A 19,938-nucleotide genomic window follows, 5' to 3' on the forward strand; every position below is an offset into this window, starting at 1 on the left:
ATCAAGTATTTGTTATTGTTTTATTCGTTGACTTAGGTACCTAGTATATTAATTCTTGTCAGGTTAAAGTTTTTAATTAACTGTAGGTAAAACTCAAAAAAAATTAACAGGTGAGCGCTAGAAACAAAGCGCGCATTTTCAAACACCGATTAATTCACATCGCTGTATTTAATACTTTCCATTACCTACTTATATTTTTGCATCATATTTGTGGACAGGTGGCACGCTCTCGTTTCGGAGGCCAAGATTCTCTTTGGATCACTGAGCCAAAATAGTTAGTTTGTATTGCTGTTTCCTTCTTTTTTACTCTACCTGTTTTGCAAGCAAGAAACTAACAGAAATAGTTGTTCGCCGCATTTTACTCGCGAAAGCTCGGGAGGTACTTATCGAACTGTACTGCTGTAGCTAGTAGCTCGGCCAACTTGTCGACCTTGACAGAGCCGGCTTACACAGGGCGGCACACCGCACTGCGCGAATGTTTAAAATATTGCATTGCCACCTGAGACGATAATGACATCACGAAATAACGTAGAAGAACGGAAACTTATAAGGATAAGTTCGCCCATTTTAATACAATAAATATGTTAACTAAAGCATTTATTACGAGAATCATAAGTAATACATAGGCAAAGGGTTAGGTTAAGACATATGTAGGTAGGGTAGAAAAGGGGTTTCAGTCGATGTGTGGAAGGGCGGCACCGTCGTCGAACCCAAGCCACCAGGCGGGGGACTTAAACCGGTGGCGTGTGCCTCGGATGCACATGGTGGTGGCACGTATAACGGCGTTACTGATCCTGCATCTCAGCCAGCCCAGTACAGTACTTAGAGATCGGTTCCAACGTTGAGATATGGTTTCTGCCATATGTTTTATAACGGAGGACATTTGGGGTGCATAGACGCTGTCAACAGATGTTACAAGTGGTGTGAAAGTTGCATGTCGCATTTCACAGGCCGTGGAATATTTTCTCTGTTTTTCGTCTTCAGCTGATTTTAGTACAGATGTCACGGGTCTTGAGAGGTAAGAAGGAGCGTCAGTGTCGACGACACGGATATCAAACAACGCCAACAAATACAACAAATAATTTTGATTAACCATAAACTTAATCGACGCTCTTCTGATATAAACCGCGAATAAACTTAACAAGCCTTGTACGCCCGTACAAAGTTATCGCGAGAGTCGAGCTCACGTAGTTGTACGCAGTGTGTAACAGATGGCGCTTTTTTGCTGACATGAAGATCGCAACGGGCAATTCATATGCATGCGCTCATCCATAGTTTATATCTATGCAGTTACATTATTATGTACACTATTAATTTACTGATACATTTTCGTCCATTACTTTGGCAAACACACTTTGTCAGTAGAAAAAGGCAGAGCGAATTAAATCACTACGTTTTAGAAAAAGGCGCTAAATTCAAATTCTATGGGAGGACAACCCTTCCCGCCTATATTTATTAATTTGCAGCGTTTTTCTACTGACAGAAATGGCTTGCCAAACTATTCCTGTAAAAGCCGTAACAGACTACCGCACCGCACTGCGTCCTTGGTGCGCCGCACCCATACGTGAGAGCTATTCTAGAAAAAGATATCTCTTTATTATAGAAGTTCTAATTAAACTTGGTCAAGCAAATCTTGTCAGTAGAAAAAGGCGCGAAATTCAAATTTTCTATGGGACGATATCCTTTCGCGCCTACATTTTTCAAATTTTGCCGCCTTTTTCTACTGACAAGATCTGCTTGACCCAGTATATATATAAAGTTCCATGCTCAAGTATAAAATCAAATATTATTAACATAAAGTGCAGATACGAAACGCAATTATGGTATATTTTTATATTATCTGTGGTTTGACTAGTTTGACAAGTCAACTGTCACGACACGTCAATTCATTCGATGGGTGAGTGGCGGAGTAGAGTGCACGGTCGGGGCGCCCGCGGAGCCCGAGTTTCGTGTAGTGAGTGAGAGGAGCAGCAGACCTGCCATGTGTCAACCCCAAAAGCCTTAGCCGCCTCTTCCGCTACCAACTAAGCCTCAGCACTCGCATGGTATGTGCATTAAACACCTTTTATTGACGTTCCCTCGAAAACAGGTATTCTTAGAAATTTACGAGTAATATTAATATAGTCATATTTACGTTCGTGCAAAATTGGACTGTCGAGTAATAAGTTACCCTGTTGGCTGTAAATTTGGTCATAAAACTCGGAAAGGCGCTGATGCTTTAAGTGGTGTTAAACTTATTGGATTCTAATAAGCAGTTTTGTTTTCAATAACACTACATCCAGTGCCTTAATGGGAATTGCAACTGTCATTGTGTCACAACTTGCACAGTAGTGGCTTGTGCCCGTCCCATTGTGGTTTTGTTATGTTATTATATTTATTGAGTTGTCTCTGTGTATTGTACAAGCAGTTACACTATTTGGTTTCTTAATGCTGTCTGACCACTGACTGGGTGCATTATTACTACTTATTATTATGCGAATCATTGGTTTGCATGAAATGATTCAACATTGTTGTCTATAAATCTTCCTTCTTTATTGTAATCTCTTGATTTATTAATTATAACTCAACTATGGTAGTTTAGCTGTATTTAATTATTTTGTAGTTTTCATACAGTATACTAACCATGTTATCAAATCTGTGTGGTTTGAGCAGTAATGTATTCCCTCTTCACACAAAATATCTCCCTCAACTGTAAGTTTATAAATAAATCAATATTACCCGACCATTTAAACCAAGCAGCCTAGTCCCGCAGCCCAATAAGGCTTGTGTTGCAGTTACTAGACAACAATATTTATAATATAAATGCAGATTATTATTATGGAGACAACATACACAACTCTTCACTCAGGTACACAACATTTGTGACAAACACACATACAAATGCCTATACTACTTAGAATTTGAACAGGTAAGTTCCCTATAGGGTATTATACTGTATTTAAAATAAATTATTTTACACCATGCATGAAATAAAACACCAGATAATTATTAGAAAAACACACATAGGAGTTGTTTTTAAACACAAGTTCTATTTAATAAATCAGATAGAAATATAAAAAGTAGGTGAGTTGACCGTGGCGTCACAATGTAATGTTTCATATAAATTCCATATTAGCAAATCATTTTGACAGTTCTAAAAAAGTAACTGGTTTGACTAGTAGAAAAATACCCTATTGCCGGAATCTTGTTTCATCAGATCTAGACACGCGTCAAGCCAAGTTCAAGCAAAGGAACTGGTTAGGAACTGGTTAGCCAGCGCCGAGTGTAATATTACACGAACCACTTGGTGCCACTTTTGACCCTTCTACAACTCAAAACATCTTTAACGTAAACACATAAAACTACGTGTGTTTAATTATATCCATAAAGACATCTAGAAGCCCAAATTTCATGAAGCTAGCTCAAACGGTTATAAAGATATGAAGGTCAAAAAGTCGTAAATTTTGGTACTGACTGACTGACTTATAGTACCTAAACCTAACCTACTTCCAGATGACCTAGAAGGATGAAATTTGGAATCCAGCTCGGTTATTGTGTGTAAGCGTAGGAAAAAATCTAAAAATAAAAAAAAGTTAAAAAATAGGGATGGGTCCCCATACAAAAAAATATTTTTTTATTGTTTTGTATTGTTGGAACCGTTACAAGCAGATATTTGTAACTATCCCAATATATGTATTATTATATTTGCTATATAAAAGAAATATAAAAATAAAGTTAAGTCAAAAAATAAGTGGTGTCCCTATACAAAAAACTTGTAACACGCGCTAAACAACCGGCCAACGGTGTGTCGTCGGCGGCGCGCGGCACCACGTAATTATACTGGCCAATTGTTATAGGTATCCAATAAAGCAAAGAAATAGAGTTTAATACTTGTTTGTAATGTTATTTTGTTCCTATAAATATATATTTGGATTTTGCATAGAACTTGGCACTCATTTAGATCTCCATTTTTTTTGCGGCGAACCCCACAGCCAAGCATAATTTTTGTATTGAACTTGGCTCTCCTTTTTTACATTTATGTTTTTGGTGGGATTATCATATACTGGGACTCTGCTGATGTACTAAAATAAATCCAGCAAAACAAGATTCCAGCAAATCCGGAACTAACCTTTTAAACGCAGATACTCTTGTAACATAGGCATTACGTTTATGATATTTGATATCTAAATATTATGTCATTAAAAGCCATGTTTTGAAAATAACTAGCTGTTAGTTGATAAATGGGCTGACTTCCTACAACACAGTTACCTATTTTTAAATCATGCCGGTCAGTACACACACACCTGTGCATTCTTCGTTACACAGCTGTGTAACCAATAGCTAATACTCAGTAGGCTTACTAGACAGGGTATTTCAGACAATGGCCATAGTCATAAATATGTATAGTTCGTTTTTTTAGCATTTGCCGTAACTTATTTTTAAAATGTGTTTTTCAATTAAAATACACATCAAGATTGTTTACCTTATTTCTAATGCTAAAAAAAACGAACTATATATTTAGACTATTAGAGTTACACAAGTAAGTTATAAAGATATATAAAGATAAAGATAAAATACGTATTCTACATATACATATACTTTAGAAGTAGCATATTATTTATTACAATACTATTTTATGGGCCTGGTTATTGTTATTACATTTTATATAGCAAGTTTATACTGTTACAAAATATTCCCCATTTATAATGAATGGAAAATTTACACCATTTATTATCCTAACCGTTATGATACTTTATCATCAATGTATTGTATTGAAATTACAATAAATAATATTATTAACCATAATGAAAACACAATGGTAACAAATCTAACAATCATAAAAATTATGATATGACTAACATAATTAATGTACCTATTTATTAAAATGGAGAATAAATTAAAAAACATTATTATGTATTGTGATAATGGCAGCGGCTAACTAGCTTAAGGTGCAGTAGGTTCAGCCAGCAGTTTTGAAAAACCGTAGCGCTTTTTAGGTTTCCGTAATTTTTTTTTCATCAAACATATATGGTAGTACTTGTAGTGTCTCGTTGGATAGGTTTTAAAATGAATAGACAAACCAACCTTTTTTTAAAGTAAATATTTTCCGAAAGAAAAAATGTGTGGGTACCTACACATTTTTCTTCGAACTTTTGAACCATGGGTCCAAAAAATTATACTAGCCCCATTCAAGGCAGCCTATTGTGATGTAAGGGTAACTACGGAACTCTATCTTGACCATGGCCATGGCATTGCTCTTAATAGCCGTGTAAGAAATTTAGACGTTCGTTTCTAGTCAGTCAATATCAATTCAGGAATGGGACGAACAACCCACAAATTATAGGTAAATTGTTCCAATTGTCATGGAACAAAACAAAAGTAAGTAGCATATGTTTTGTTTTTTGGAAATTGGCATATGGCGTTAAGGACTTGTTTATTCTGAAACGATTGCAGCGCCATCTGCGTGAAGCTTAACTCGTTTTTTCTCATTACTAGAGATGCTAGTCTTGTTTTTACTATCCGGCCTATTATAATTCATGATCATCATCTCAGCCATAAGACGTCCACTGCTGAACATAGGCCTCCCCCTTGGACCTCCATTCGTACCGGTTGGAAGCGACCCGCAACCAGCGTCTTCCGGCGGCCTTAACAAGGACGGACGACCTATTATAATTAACAAAGCAAAATTAATAACTACGGACTCGCATCGAAAACATTTAAATAAGTACTTATGACGAAAACTGTAACGTACCGCTATTCAATCTGTGTGATTTTAGTTTAGGTACTTTCTATCAACGACTGTCTATGTATACTCTGTCTATAACTAGGAACTAGAGACAAATTGTAACGTGTACCGAAATTTGAACAGACGTGCGTACTAATTTCCTCCATTTCAGACAAAAAATTTAGCCGTAGTTCGGCGGCCGGATACCGGATATTCGGCGGACCCGACGGTTGATTAACCTGTATCCGGCCAAACCACTATCCGTAGGTAGCATCTCTACTCATTACTATTATCGCGGCTCAGCTGACGTGGTGCCCTTTAAAAAATGTAATAAATTAGCTTATCGTATGGTTTTAACCGTCTGTGCTTTGTGTATTATGTAGGTCAAATTTATTATTCATAAGTTTTTGTTATGCTTTAAAAATGTAACAACATTTACAATACATAAATACCTACTAAAATACGTGTTCCGCAACTACGGAATCATTTTATTTTATTTTAATATATTCATTAGCATTTCAATTAAGTATGTTTATTTTTAACGAAAATATCGAAGCTTCAATTAATCGCTATTTCTTTCCGCTGTGTAGCGTTTATCGATATATAACATGATTAAAATCGACTTTTCACTTCCCTAACCGGTTATCCCCGGGTTAGTGGGATGGTGCAAGTGACGCTAAGAGTCTCAATAAAATAAGTACTTTCATTAGTATAATAAAAATTCCTTCTTTCATAACAGCAATATATTTCTTGATCACAATATTCCGTTACAGTTCAATCTCCAATCCTCTCACTTCACAATCGTCCTCCCTTCACCTCTGCCCGTAACCGAATGCCCCTTAACCGCCATGCCAGTCGTCTTTTATTCTTTCTTCCAACTACCTTCTATTTACAAAGGTCAACTATCAATCACGTTACTTTTAAATTTATTAAATTATAGATTACCAATGATTATTCAACTCTTTATTTCATTAAATCTGTTTCTAATAATTAGTAATTTTAATGAATCTTACACTCGCCCATCCTGACATTGTGCAAGTCCTCATGCACAGTCATACTAATCGCGTCTGTCATCTAATCTTACACTCGGCATGTCAAATCATCGGGCATTCAGTAAGAAAATTATTAATGCTTTATTACCCATTTAATACAATTCCTTTGTCTGTCTATATACATTTTTCTTATTATTTATTGAATTAATCTATATCTTCGCATAATAATTTCAAATCCAATAAATCCATCTAAATATATAAGTTTCTATTCAATAATTATACAACAATATATCATATTTTTTTATGCATCAATACATATAAAGTACATTACTTAACATATTCGACTGCTATGTTTTTTTTTTTTACTCATTATTTCTCGTGTTTTTTTTTTATTCCGTTTTTTTTTTACCACTCTCATGACACAAACGTGTCTCACAACATACCATTTTTTTAATCAAATTTTACGTGTAGCACATTATTTCTCTTGTTTTTTTTTTGATTCCATTTTTATTTTTTTAATGTGCTACTTACTGAATCACTCTCATGACACAAACGTGTCTCATCACAACATAACATCCTCTATTTCCGTCTTTTTTTTTTTTATCATTACCATATATCCGTGCCTCCATCCATAGCAAATAACTAATCCAATAATCTATTAATTCAAAAATTCAATAATCCAATAATTCTTTAATTCAAAAATCCAATAATCCAATAATTCTTTAATTCAATAATCCAATAATTCTTTAATTCTTTAATTCAATAATCCAATAATTCTTTAATTAAATAATCAAATCATTCTTTAATTCTTTAATTCAATAATCAAATAATTCTTTAATTCTTTATTCAATAATCCAATAATTATTTAATTCTTTAATTCAATAATCCATTAATTCTTTAATTCTTTACTTCAATAATCCAATAATTCTTTAATTCCTTAATTCAATAATCCAATAATTCTTTAATTCAATAATCCAATAATTCTTTAATTCAATAATCCAATAATTCTTTAATTCAATAATCCAATAATTCTTTAATTCAATAATTCAATAATTCAATAATCCAATAATTCTTTAATTCAATAATCCAATAATCCAATAATTCTTTAATTCAATAATCCAATAATTCTTTTATTCAAAAATCCAATAATCCAATAATTCTTTAATTCTTTAATTCAATAATCCAATAATTCTTTAATTCAATAATCAAATAATTCTTTAATTCTTTAATTAAATAATCCAATAATTCTTTAATTCTTTAATTAAATAATCAAATAATTCTTTAATTCTTTAATTCAATAATCAAATAATTCTTTAATTCAATAATCCAATAATTCTTTAATTCAATAATCCATTAATTCTTTAATTCTTTAATTCAATAATCCAATAATTCTTTAATTCAATAATCCAATAATTCTTTAATTCTTTAATTCAATAATCCAATAATTCTTTAATTCAATAATCCAATAATTCTTTAATTCTTTAATTCAATAATCCAATAATTCTTTAATTCTTTAATTCAATAATCCAATAATTCTTTAATTCAATAATCCAATAATTCTATAATTCAATAATCAAATAATTCTTTAATTCAATAATCCAATAATTCTTTAATTCAATAATCCAATAATTCTTTAATTCAATAATCCAATAATTCTTTAATTCAATAATCCAATAATTCTTTAATTCAATAATCCAATAATTCTTTAATTCAATAATCCAATAATTCTTTAATTCTTTAATTCAATAATCCAATAATTCTTTAATTCTTTAATTAAATAATCAAATAATTCTTTAATTCAATAATCCAATAATTCTTTAATTCTTTAATTCAATAATCCAATAATTCTTTAATTCTTTCATTCAATAATCCAATAATTCTTTAATTCAATAATCCAATAATTCTTTAACTCTAATTCAATAATCCAATAATTCTTTAATACTTTAATTCAATAATCCAATAATTCTTTAACTCTTTAATTCAATAATCCAATAATTCTTTAATTCTTTAATTCAATAATCCAATAATTCTTTAATTCAATAATCCAATAATTCTTTAATTCAATAATCCAATAATTCTTTAATTCAATAATCCAATAATCCAATAATTCTTTAATCCAATAATCCAATAATTCTTTAATTCAATAATCCAATAACTCAATAGTCCAATAACTCAATAATCCAATAACTCAACTAAATACTCCAATAACTCAACTAAATACTCTAATAACTCAACTAAATAATCCAATAGCTCAACTAAATAATCCTATACTCAACTCAATAATCAAATAACTCAACTAAATAATCCAATAACTCAACTGAATAATTCAATAACTCAACTGAATAAATCCAATAACTCAACTGAATAATCCAATAACTCAACTAAATAATCCAATAACTCAACTCAATAATCCAATAACTCAACTCAATAATCCAATAACTCAACTCAATAATCCAATAACTCAACTCAATAATCCAATAACTCAACTCAATAATCCAATAACTCAACTCAATAAAACTCAACTCAATAAAACTCAACTCAATAAAACTCAACTCAATAATCCAATAACTCAACTGAATAATCCAATAACTCGATAATCCAATAACTCTATAATCCATTAACTCTATAATCCATTAACTGCTTAATCCAGTAATCCAGTACCTGATTAATCCAGTAACTGATCAATCCAGTAACTGATCAATCCAGTAACTGATCAATCCAGTAACTCACTAATGCGTAACTCATTAGTCCGTAACTCATTAATCCGTAACTCATTAATCCGTAACTCATTAATCCGTAACTCATTACTCCGTAACTCATTAATCCGTAACTCATTAATCCGTAACTCATTAATCCGTAACTCATTAATTAAAATAATCCAGAAATTTTATAATTCGATAATATTATACTTATCATCATATGTAGGTATTTTCATCATATCGTTATTTACTTGCCACTTAAGCGTCAGTTGCACCAACCACAATTGACGAATTGATCAACAGCAATCAGCAGCTTCGCAACGAACTTCTTAAAACCAAGGATACTGTACCAAAATATTCGCAGTTTAAGCAATAAACGACATCTATTAAAATCTACAACTGAAGACGACAAAGATATACAAGCCATCCGTTCCTGTCCTGTGCGGCTTCCACGTGAAAGCGATCCTGGCCGTTGTCCTTCCGTGTTGATCTTCGAAGCCATCTCTCATTGCCTCGGCCGTGTCTGCCGCTGCTGCGGCTTCGCCGGTTGCGACTCCGCCTGTTGTTCCCTGCGACTTCGGCTTCGACGTTCTTGTCCATCATCAGATTTCGATTTTCGGTCACGCTCAGGAGTTTTCGAGCGCCGCCTGGATGTTTTTTTTTTTTCCTCATGGTCCATAGTCTGGAACTCGAAAACAACACCAGCAATGGAAGAGTTCTAAATCTTTGGGTTGTTAATAGTAGACAAATATAAATTGTTCTTATTAAGCTAAATTCAACTGTTTTATTTATTTATTTACTGCTTCCGGGGTCTAAATGCGGGACGTTTAAAACAGATCCCTATCCCGGTACGGATCCGGAACACAGGCTTTTCGAAACGAGAAAATTCTAGAACTGGTACAGAAAAGGAATCTAGAACAAATTCGGGATCCGGCACTGATCCGATACCAATCCGGCACAGATCCGGTACCAATCCGGCACGGATCCGGCACCAGTCCGGGACGGATCCGGTACGAATCCAGCATGGATCCGGAACTCATCCGGCACAAATCAGGTATGCATCCGGCACGGTTCCAGTATCCGGCACGGACCCAAATCCAGAAACGGAAAACACTTAACCCCGCTATATAATACTGACGTATTGATAAGTGATATATTGAAAATATGGTAAAAGTTGTAACCAAATAAGCGGTACATACATAGACTAAAAGAATTCGATCTACATCTGTAAATAATCATAAACGTATCCGAACTATTCAAAATAAAACGGTGTTCCAAAGGTTTCACGCTACCCGCGATGTAACGAATGCTTTAATTATATTATGGATAGGCATTACAGAAAACACTAAAAAAAACCTAACTGTTGGTCTTGAAGAGAAAACTTGCAGTATAATTGCTCTCGAGTGAACGAATAGGCCGAAATGGGTTTACCCAATTATTTTGTTCTTGATAAAATTAACGGTGTCTTTGTTTCTAAGCGCCCGTTAAACATAAACTTCCTAACATAGGAAATATGAAATGATAATTAATTTCAACTAAACAACAACCAATATAAGTGTTACTAATATATGTATAGGTATATAATCATAATAATTTTACACCACTGTTACTATTGTAACAAATTAATTGGGTAATTAAGATTTAACTCAATCAGTTCTAATATTAATATCAGAAATACCATAGTGACTTGTAGGTACTTACCACTTCTGATGTATAATAAAAATTCCTTCTTTCATAACAGCAATATATTTCTTGATCACAATATTCCGTTACAGTTCAATCTCCAATCCTCTCACTTCACAATCGTCCTCCCTTCACCTCTGCCCGTAACCGAATGCCCCTTAACCGCCATGCCAGTCGTCTTTTATTCTTTCTTCCAACTACCTTCTATTTACAAAGGTCAACTATCAATCACGTTACTTTTAAATTTATTAAATTATAGATTACCAATGATTATTCAACTCTTTATTTCATTAAATCTGTTTCTAATAATTAGTAATTTTAATGAATCTTACATTAGCATTAGGCTCGTTATGATAGATCACGTAACACATCGAACGGTGTAGATCAGTCGGTCACGGCGGCACTTTCGACAGCGATAAGTTCTGTATTAAGTGTGAGTACTGAGTAGGAACAGGGACAAGTTCGTTTTTTTTAGCATTAGAAAGAACTTGCAAGAAGGTAAGTGATCTTGACATGTCTTTTAATTGAAAAACGCTTTTTAAAAATCAAAAACTATTAGGTACTTATGAAAGCAAAAGAATATAAATGATCGTATTAGATTCATAATTGTTACATATTTGCCGTAACTTATTTTTAAAATGTGGTTATCAATTAAAAGATACATCAAGATTGTTTACCTAATTTCTAATGCTAAAAAAAACGAAGTTACAGGTACTCTTATTTCATAACTCGCCTCAATTTTACTGCTTTTGAATAATAAACGGGTTTTTCATCCTTGTCCTTCTACTCTTCTGACCTCTAAAGGCAAATAACATCATTAAAAACCTCGCTTTATAGGATGATTCCGCAAATTAATGAAGTGATGATTAAACCTGCGTGACGGTACCCAATCATTTAAATGTGTTATACACGACTTAGATAAAGGTGAAGGCGCTGGGTTCGAAGCGGAAACTTCGCACAGGAGACTATTATTGATGATTGATTTGAATAAAGTTTTTTTTTCTTTATAAGCCACGATGGGAGCAAACAAGTTAACGGCGCGAATGATCGAATCGGAGATGACTCCGATTTATTATATGAATAACGCACCCTGTCATATATTTAGCCCACAAAATTATGTCTCTCTTTTTTTTAGATTATACTTAAAGTGTAATCTAGACTTGACTATAAAACTTCTAGTCACTGCCTGCTAGATCTTTAGTGCGGCGCGTGTCAGTGTCAGGTCATAGTATACCTACATACGGCGCGGTCGCGACCTCAGCTATGTATATGTACTTACAATATTTAGTTTGAGTGTGATTATATTCCCATTTGTACAGCTATTATTGTATAAATACTATAAACGACGCTGGTCAGCGTAGACGGCGGTAACGGGAGACCGCCTTGCATATTCATTCATCATTCATTTCAGCCTATATACGTCCCACTGCTGAGCACAGGCCTCCTCTCATGCGCGAGAGGGCTTGGGCTATAGTCCCCACGCTAGCCCAATGCGGATTGGGGACTTCACATACACCTTTGAATTTCTTCGCAGATGTATGCAGGTTTCCTTACGATGTTTTCCTTCACCGAAAAGCTAGTGGTAAATATCGAATGATATTTCGTACATAAGTTCCGAAAAACTCATTGGTACGAGCCGGGATTTGAACCCGCGACCTCCGGATTGAAAGTCGGGCGTCATATCCACTCGACCACCACTGCTTATTCAATTGGCAATAAACACGCGATTACCTACTCATCCACATAAACTTATCATAACTATCTAAAGTAATACAAAATCTACTAAAATATTAATTAGTAATGACTATACTTAACTACATAAATTGCCGGTTAATTGATCATTGAATTATGTATTCTGCGCATTTTCTCAGCTAGTAGATACAATCATACCTAATACAGTTGTATACGGCAGTCGACCATAAGGTAGCGAGTAAAGTACCCTTGTTCAAGCTGTAGAGGTGAAAAATATGTACAGGAAAATGACATTACGAAACTCCGAGGCACCATCGAAAGTGACATTTGTCACGTGCGTGGGCATGGAGTCCTTTGACGATAAAGGCCCTCAGGGACACGTCACCGACCCATTATCACATTTACAGTGAAAATATGATAAGGCTATGTAAAATATGTATAAATTGCTGTTTTTCGCCGTATTAATTTTGACATGATAAAATAAATAGCCCTGATTTTACATAATTAGGAAATACTTAAAATGAAAAATAGTTGTTGCAATATTTTGACGAAACATCTGATGATCATATGCAAGTAGGGCGCGGCGGCAGCAGCGGGCTCACGCGGGGCTTTGGTATTTGATTTATCAATTGCATACCTATTATAATGATCACCCGCATATTAAAGTTATTTAGGCAGAGGTCAGATCCACTCCATTATTTACTTAGTCTATTGATAGACATCTGACACGCAATTGAGTAAGTATTAAGAGATTTGTTTGGCGGGATTTTCAGCAAGGCGATTGACGAAAAAAATAAACTCCTAGCAGTAGCAGGATCAGTTATAAATTATAAATTCTGATTAGGTACATATTGCTAGTTGTTACTAGCTTATGAGCCTGTATCACGCGCCTGCTGCGCTGACGGATGAATACTTCTGACGGATGAATACTTATTCGTTTATGAGTACTATGGTTGCTAAACCGGTGACTTACCATCTGCCTTCTTCCGCGGCACGTCATGCGGCGTCAGCACGCGTTGCCCAACCCAGTGCTGAGCTGCTGCGGTATGCGCATTTAACCTTACGCAACCATTGAAACGCCTCCTCGCCATTGAGCTCATGTTGCGACGTCCCTTTAACATGCTACAGTAATTTACACTTTTAGATATCATTGTGCAAATTATCTATATAAGAATGCGTGGTCTATTGCCTTTGGCTAGCTCTGTGGCCTCTACGAGGCAGGGAAACTGCTGCACGATTGTAATGGTGGTATTACCACTTCTTACCTGAACACCTATCTAGACACGCGGCAGCGTGTCAAGCCAAGTTCAAGCAAAGGAACTGGCTAGCCAGCGCCGAGTGTAATATTACACGAACCACTTGGTGCCACTTTTGACCCTTCTATAACTCAAAACATCTTTGACGTAAACACATAAAACTACGTGTGTTTAGTTATATCCATAAGGATATCTAGAAGCCCAAATTTCATGAAGCTAGCTCAAACGGTTATAAAGGTATGAAGGTCCAAAAGTCGTAAATTTTAAGACTGACTTATGACTTATAGTACCTAAACCTAACCTACTTCCAGATGACCTAGAAGGATGAAATTTGGAATCCAGCTTGGTTATTGTGTGTAACCGTAGGAAAAAATCTAAAAATAAAATAAAGTTAAAAAATAGGGGGGGTCCCCATACAAAAAAACCACTTTTTATTGGGACTGACATATAAGTACCTAAACCTAACCTACTTCCAGATGACCTAGAAGGATGAAATTTGGAATCCAGGTCGGTTATTGTGTGTAACCGTAGGAAAAAATCTAAAAATAAAATAAAGTTTGAAAATAGGGGGGGTCCCCATACAAAAAAACCATTTTTTATTGGGACTGATATAAGTACCTAAACCTAACCTACTTCCAGATGACCTAGAAGGATGAAATTTGGAATCCAGCTCGGTTATTGTGTGTAAGCGTAGGAAAAAATCAAAAAATAAAAAAAAGTTAAAAAATAGGGGGGGTCCCCATACAAAAAAATATTTTTTTATTGTAGCGTTGGAACCGTTACAAGCAGATATTTGAAACTACCCCAATATGTGAATTATTATATTTGCTATATTAAAATAATGTTTAGTCAAAAAAATAAGTGGTGTCCCCATACAAAAAACTTTTAATACGCTCTAAACAACCGGCCAACGGTGTGTCGTCGGCGGCGCGCGGTACCACATAATTATACAAAGAACAGAAGTAAAAACCATACAGCGGAAACACAAGAAAAAACATTAAATCTCAATACCTGCCTAGTTTTCTTTACAAAAAGTATTGATATCCCACCAAAAACATAAATGTAAAAAAGGAGAGCCAAGTTCAATACAAAAATTATGCTTGGCTGTGGGGCTCGCCGCAAAAAGAATGGAGATCTAAATGAGTGCCACTGCCAAGTTCTATGCAAAATCCAAATATGTATTTATAGGAACAAAATAACATTATAAACAAGTATTAAACTCTATTTCTTTGCTTTATTGGATACCTATAACAATTGCTGTTATTTAAAAAAATGTGAGATCTTAAAGTAGGTTAGATTTGGCTTGGCCAGGTTTTATCAGAATTACAATATATATAAAATGATTGATATAATGAAAACTGGCCAAGTCAAATCTAACCTACTTTAAGATCTCACATTTATTTAAATAACAGCAATTGTTATAGGTATCCAATAAAGCAAAGAAATAGAGTTTAATACTTGTTTATAATGTTATTTTGTTCCTATAAATACATATTTGGATTTTGCATAGAACTTGGCAGTGGCACTCATTTAGATCTCCATTCTTTTTGCGGCGAGCCCCACAGCCAAGCATAATTTTTGTATTGAACTTGGCTCTCCTTTTTTACATTTATGTTTTTGGTGGGATACAGAGTGACGGGAGTCTTACTTAGTGTCCAGCGGCACTGTACGAGTATCAGGGGGATAGAGTCGAGCTCAGAAATCTAAGGTTTTAATTACCACCCCATAACCTACCATTAAATAATACTGACGGTATCATTAAGGCAGCTGTAAAAATCTGTTCCAAGTGTACCAGCGTGTAGCTCGGGGATATACTACTTAAAATAATAGGAAAACCCCCCATCTCGCGAAACTTTCGCCACTAAGCTTCGCACGGGTTAACAAATTATAGACTATAGACCAAACCTTCCTCAAGAATTACTATATATTGATAGGTGAAACCCGCATGAAAATCCGTTCAGTAGTCTTTTAGTTTATGGCGAACAAACATACAAACAGACAGACGCGGCGGGGGACTTTGTTTTATAGGTGTTAATGATATCGGCCATATAGAAAGAAACTCATACAGTCGTAGTCGCGCAACACGCCATCTCTTGCGCAATTCGCCAGCGACCACGTGTAGCATTCTGCGTAAGCCGTTATTTATTTAAGTTAAAGAATTATTATTACTTATTTACATTTTATTTATGGAGATAAATGAGTCAACATTGTTTCCGGTACTTACTGCAATCTTTTCTATTTACATAAAATAAGCTGCGCGCAAACAAATTCTGATGCTTATCAATGTTGCTAACCGTTTGCGACTCGCAACTAGCAATTACATAAATTAGGCAGTCACTCGCAAATAATCTAAGCGCAGACATCAAGGCCTGACTACATAATTGGATTAAAGAGCATTTAATAAGCACGACTGTTTGCATTTATTGCGTGATCGAGGTGTGTGTAAAAGGTGTAAATAAAGGTGATTGCAAGATCGATTTGTCAGTCAGCCCTGATATGCGTCCTTAGTTGTCGCGCGCCGCGAGTAGCATCGGGCTCGAGGCAATTAGCAGCGCGGAGGCCGCAGGCGGCTCCGGTGTCGAGTGTGCCGACACACGATCCGCCGCCTGAGGCCGTGCCGCCGTATCAATATCCAGTGCACTCTGACTCTGCGCTGAATACGGCAAATTGTTATCCCTAAAATAACCACTACTTTCTCACCCCTGAATGTCATCGTCACATTTGTTCAAGAAGCATCTTGTGAGAGTCCTGGAAGTTTTCTTGCTTATTAATTTGATTTTTTATGAATCAATACTAAAAAGATTTAAGATCTACTGATTCGAGGCCATATAATTATTGTACTTAGTCACAATTTGTTTACAACAAAGCCAGCGTCATTCTACGTATAATATTATGATATGAAAATATATTTTCAACAAAAAATACGGCAGTGTGCCTCGACAGGTACATATTACCTACCTACAAGTGAGGTGCGTCATCGTCCGTCCATACTCGCGCTGTTTTCCGGCCGTAGATTACGAGGATAAATTTTAGTTTCTTGGAAATATATATTCAGATTCATTCAGAGACCATACTTTGATATACAACGCAGGTGTCGTCAGGTGAACATAAAATATTACAATCAGCTACAGGCATCGTCACAAGAAACTACAGCGATAAAATCCGCAACAGGCTTCGTCAACTCACTCTAAAAGTACACATTAAATAAATCCCTACAAATAAAATACAACCAAAAAAATATTATTATTATTTATAAATATATATTCTACATTTTTTTATATGACTTAATAATATAATAATTGTTCAAGTATTCACCTTAGAAAATGCGCCAATGACGGTACGTTTGGTATTGCTAACTTACATTTCAAATTCAAGGGACGGATTGAAGACCTCGCGAACCTCACTGAAACAGCCATCGAGTATCTGAAAAGTGCAAACTTCAATCTCTAGATTTATATTTAATCTAAATCCAGTAACAGTAATGCCGTACGATAAATAAATAAATAGTAGTTGTGTGCATGTGCATTATTTAGTTCGGAGTTGTTACATGTACGGTGTGTTTATTTCAGGTGTGCCGGTGTCCCCTTGCCGCCACTCGCGCCCCTTGAGCGCACCATGGGCGTGCTGGGCGCGCTGGGCGTGCGGCGCGCGCCCGCCGCCGCGCTGCTGGCGCTAGCCGCGCTGCTGCTGCTGCTGCTGGCGCGCTTGCCGCCGGGCGCGCCCCAGCGCCGCCCGCCGCCTGCGCCGCGGCCGGCCGCGCCCTCCGCGCTGCCGACTCAGCTCAACCGCACCGCCGTGCCCGCACACTCGACCCCCAACTCTACTGCGCAACAATCGCCGGCTTCCGAAGCGCAACCGCCTCAACCTCCGCCCGATAAAACTGACCTCGTGAAAGGGAAAAAGGCATCCGCCGGAAAAGAGAAGAAACCTCAAACCGAGGGCCCGCTCCCGCCGGGCGCGGTGCTAACCCGCGATCTGTACGTAGCGGGGCACACGCGGCCGCACCCCGAGCTGTGCCCCGCGCTGGGCGCGCGACTGAGGCTCGTGATCTTGGTGTCGTCCGCCCCGTCGCACGCGGCGGCGCGCGAGGCGGTGCGGCTCACGTGGGGGCACGCGGCGCAGCGCACCGACGTGGCGCTGGGATTCGTGCTGGGCGCATCGCCGTCGCAGTACCGTGCGGCCCTGGACCGGGAGGACGCGCTTTACGGCGACATCATCGAGGGCCGCTCCGTCGACAGCTACTCGAACCTGACGCTTAAGACACTGTCGATGCTCGAGTGGGTCGACACGTATTGCCCGCGCGCGCCGCGGCTGCTCAAGACGGACGACGACATGTTCATCAACGTGAACAAGCTGTTGCTCTTCGCGGAAGCGCCCGGACGACGGAACGCCACCAATACCGTGTGGGGCAAAGTAGCGCGGCGCTCGCGACCGGCCCGGGCGCCGCGCTCCAAGTATTTCGTGCCGCCGGCGCAGTACCCGGGCAGCGTGTTCCCGGACTTCGCGACGGGCCCCGCGTACTTAGTGACGGCGGACGCGGTGCCGCGGCTGCTGCGCGCGGCGCCGGCAGCGCGCTACCTGCGGCTGGAGGACGTGTTCGTGACGGGCGTGCTGGCCTCGCGGCTCGGCGTGCGCCGCGTGCACGCTCCAGAGTTCTACAACAAGAAGGTAGCGCCGCACCCGTGCGCCGTGCAGCGCGGCGTCGCCATCCACATGGTGCGCTACCACGAGCAGTTCGACCTGTGGCGCAAGCTGCTCGACGGCAAGACCAAGTGCGCCAGCTAGCCCCCACGCCGACCCTGAACCAAACTGAATCGACGTCAACTTCGTCAGACAGTCAAGCACACGTCTAGTTGCCAATGTGAAAGTGAACAAACGAGTCGAACTAATTTATATTTTTTTATTTTGCTTTTTTACAAAGTGCCCGGTGCGTGTGGGCGCCGGCGCCGGACGCGGCGCGTCGACGCGCCTTGACGCGCCGCGTCCGCGCGCTCACTTGTGTCAGTGTTAGTGTAAGTAGAAAATGTACTTAGATATACGTATTTAAAAGTAAGCAGTATGGACGCATATATTATGTATAAGATTGAATGTTGTATTTTGTCGAATTTTATTCCAATTCTAATTTTAGACTGACCTGTTGTTAGGAATCTCGTTATATGTAGAGGGAAGGAATTGAACCGGGAATACTCAGCGTTGTGATCGCGATCAGAGATCTGCCATGTTGTGTTGTGATTGTGACGTCTCCGCCATCGGCTGCTATATTTTGTGAATAGTTTACGCCGCGACGGCGGTGCTCCCGAACCGCCAGGTGTACATAGTCACGTTACATATTAAACGTATACTGTCACAGTTGGCATTTTATTTCTTTACATCCTGTAGGTATATAATTAAATCAAATAATAAATAAAATTAAGTGTAGGTATAACAAAGCTGTATATAATGATGGTGCCAAGGAGTACGTAAAGCGCTACCGTTTTATTACTTTCATTTTCATGCCTTTACTATGCTTTGCAAGGTAAAAATAGCAGTTAAATTAGAGCCCTATTTATTGGTGCGAAAGGTTAATGTAATTTTGTCATTTTTGTTTGTAATAGAAAGAGATAAAACTTAACAAAGGTTTGTAAGAGATTGCTAAGATTGAGATTAGTCTCCCGCCTAAATGCCACAGGGTGGCCGAGGCAGACCAATCCAATGCGCAAGGTCTGAGACCATGCATAACTGGACTAGCCTTTCAGTAAAAAAAACCCTCTGATAAAAACCTCCATGTGTGTGATAAGTATGACGATAGCGCACGGTCCATATAGCCTGAACAACGACATTCATTAATTAAATAAAACTAGCTAATGCACGCGACTTCGTCTGCGTGGAATGATGACGATGATTGATAAAAACTTTCCTTGTCCTTCCCCCTC

The 19,938-nt window shown here is 37.3% G+C and overlaps 1 protein-coding gene across 1 annotated transcript; it reads left to right on the forward strand.

The window, feature by feature from the left end:
• Window positions 1-1,876: 1,876 nt before the first annotated feature.
• On the forward strand, window positions 1,877-19,375 carry LOC134677134 (beta-1,3-galactosyltransferase 5-like). Its single transcript, XM_063535596.1, has 2 exons — window positions 1,877-2,045; window positions 17,596-19,375. The coding sequence occupies exon 2, from the start codon at window positions 17,642-17,644 to the stop codon at window positions 18,809-18,811; it is 1,170 nt and encodes a 389-aa protein (XP_063391666.1). The 5' UTR covers window positions 1,877-2,045; window positions 17,596-17,641; the 3' UTR covers window positions 18,812-19,375.
• The last annotated feature ends 563 nt before the right edge of the window (window positions 19,376-19,938 follow it).

Source organism: Cydia fagiglandana, chromosome 2 (genome assembly GCF_963556715.1).
Source record: "Cydia fagiglandana chromosome 2, ilCydFagi1.1, whole genome shotgun sequence".
Taxonomy (NCBI): domain Eukaryota; kingdom Metazoa; phylum Arthropoda; class Insecta; order Lepidoptera; family Tortricidae; genus Cydia; species Cydia fagiglandana.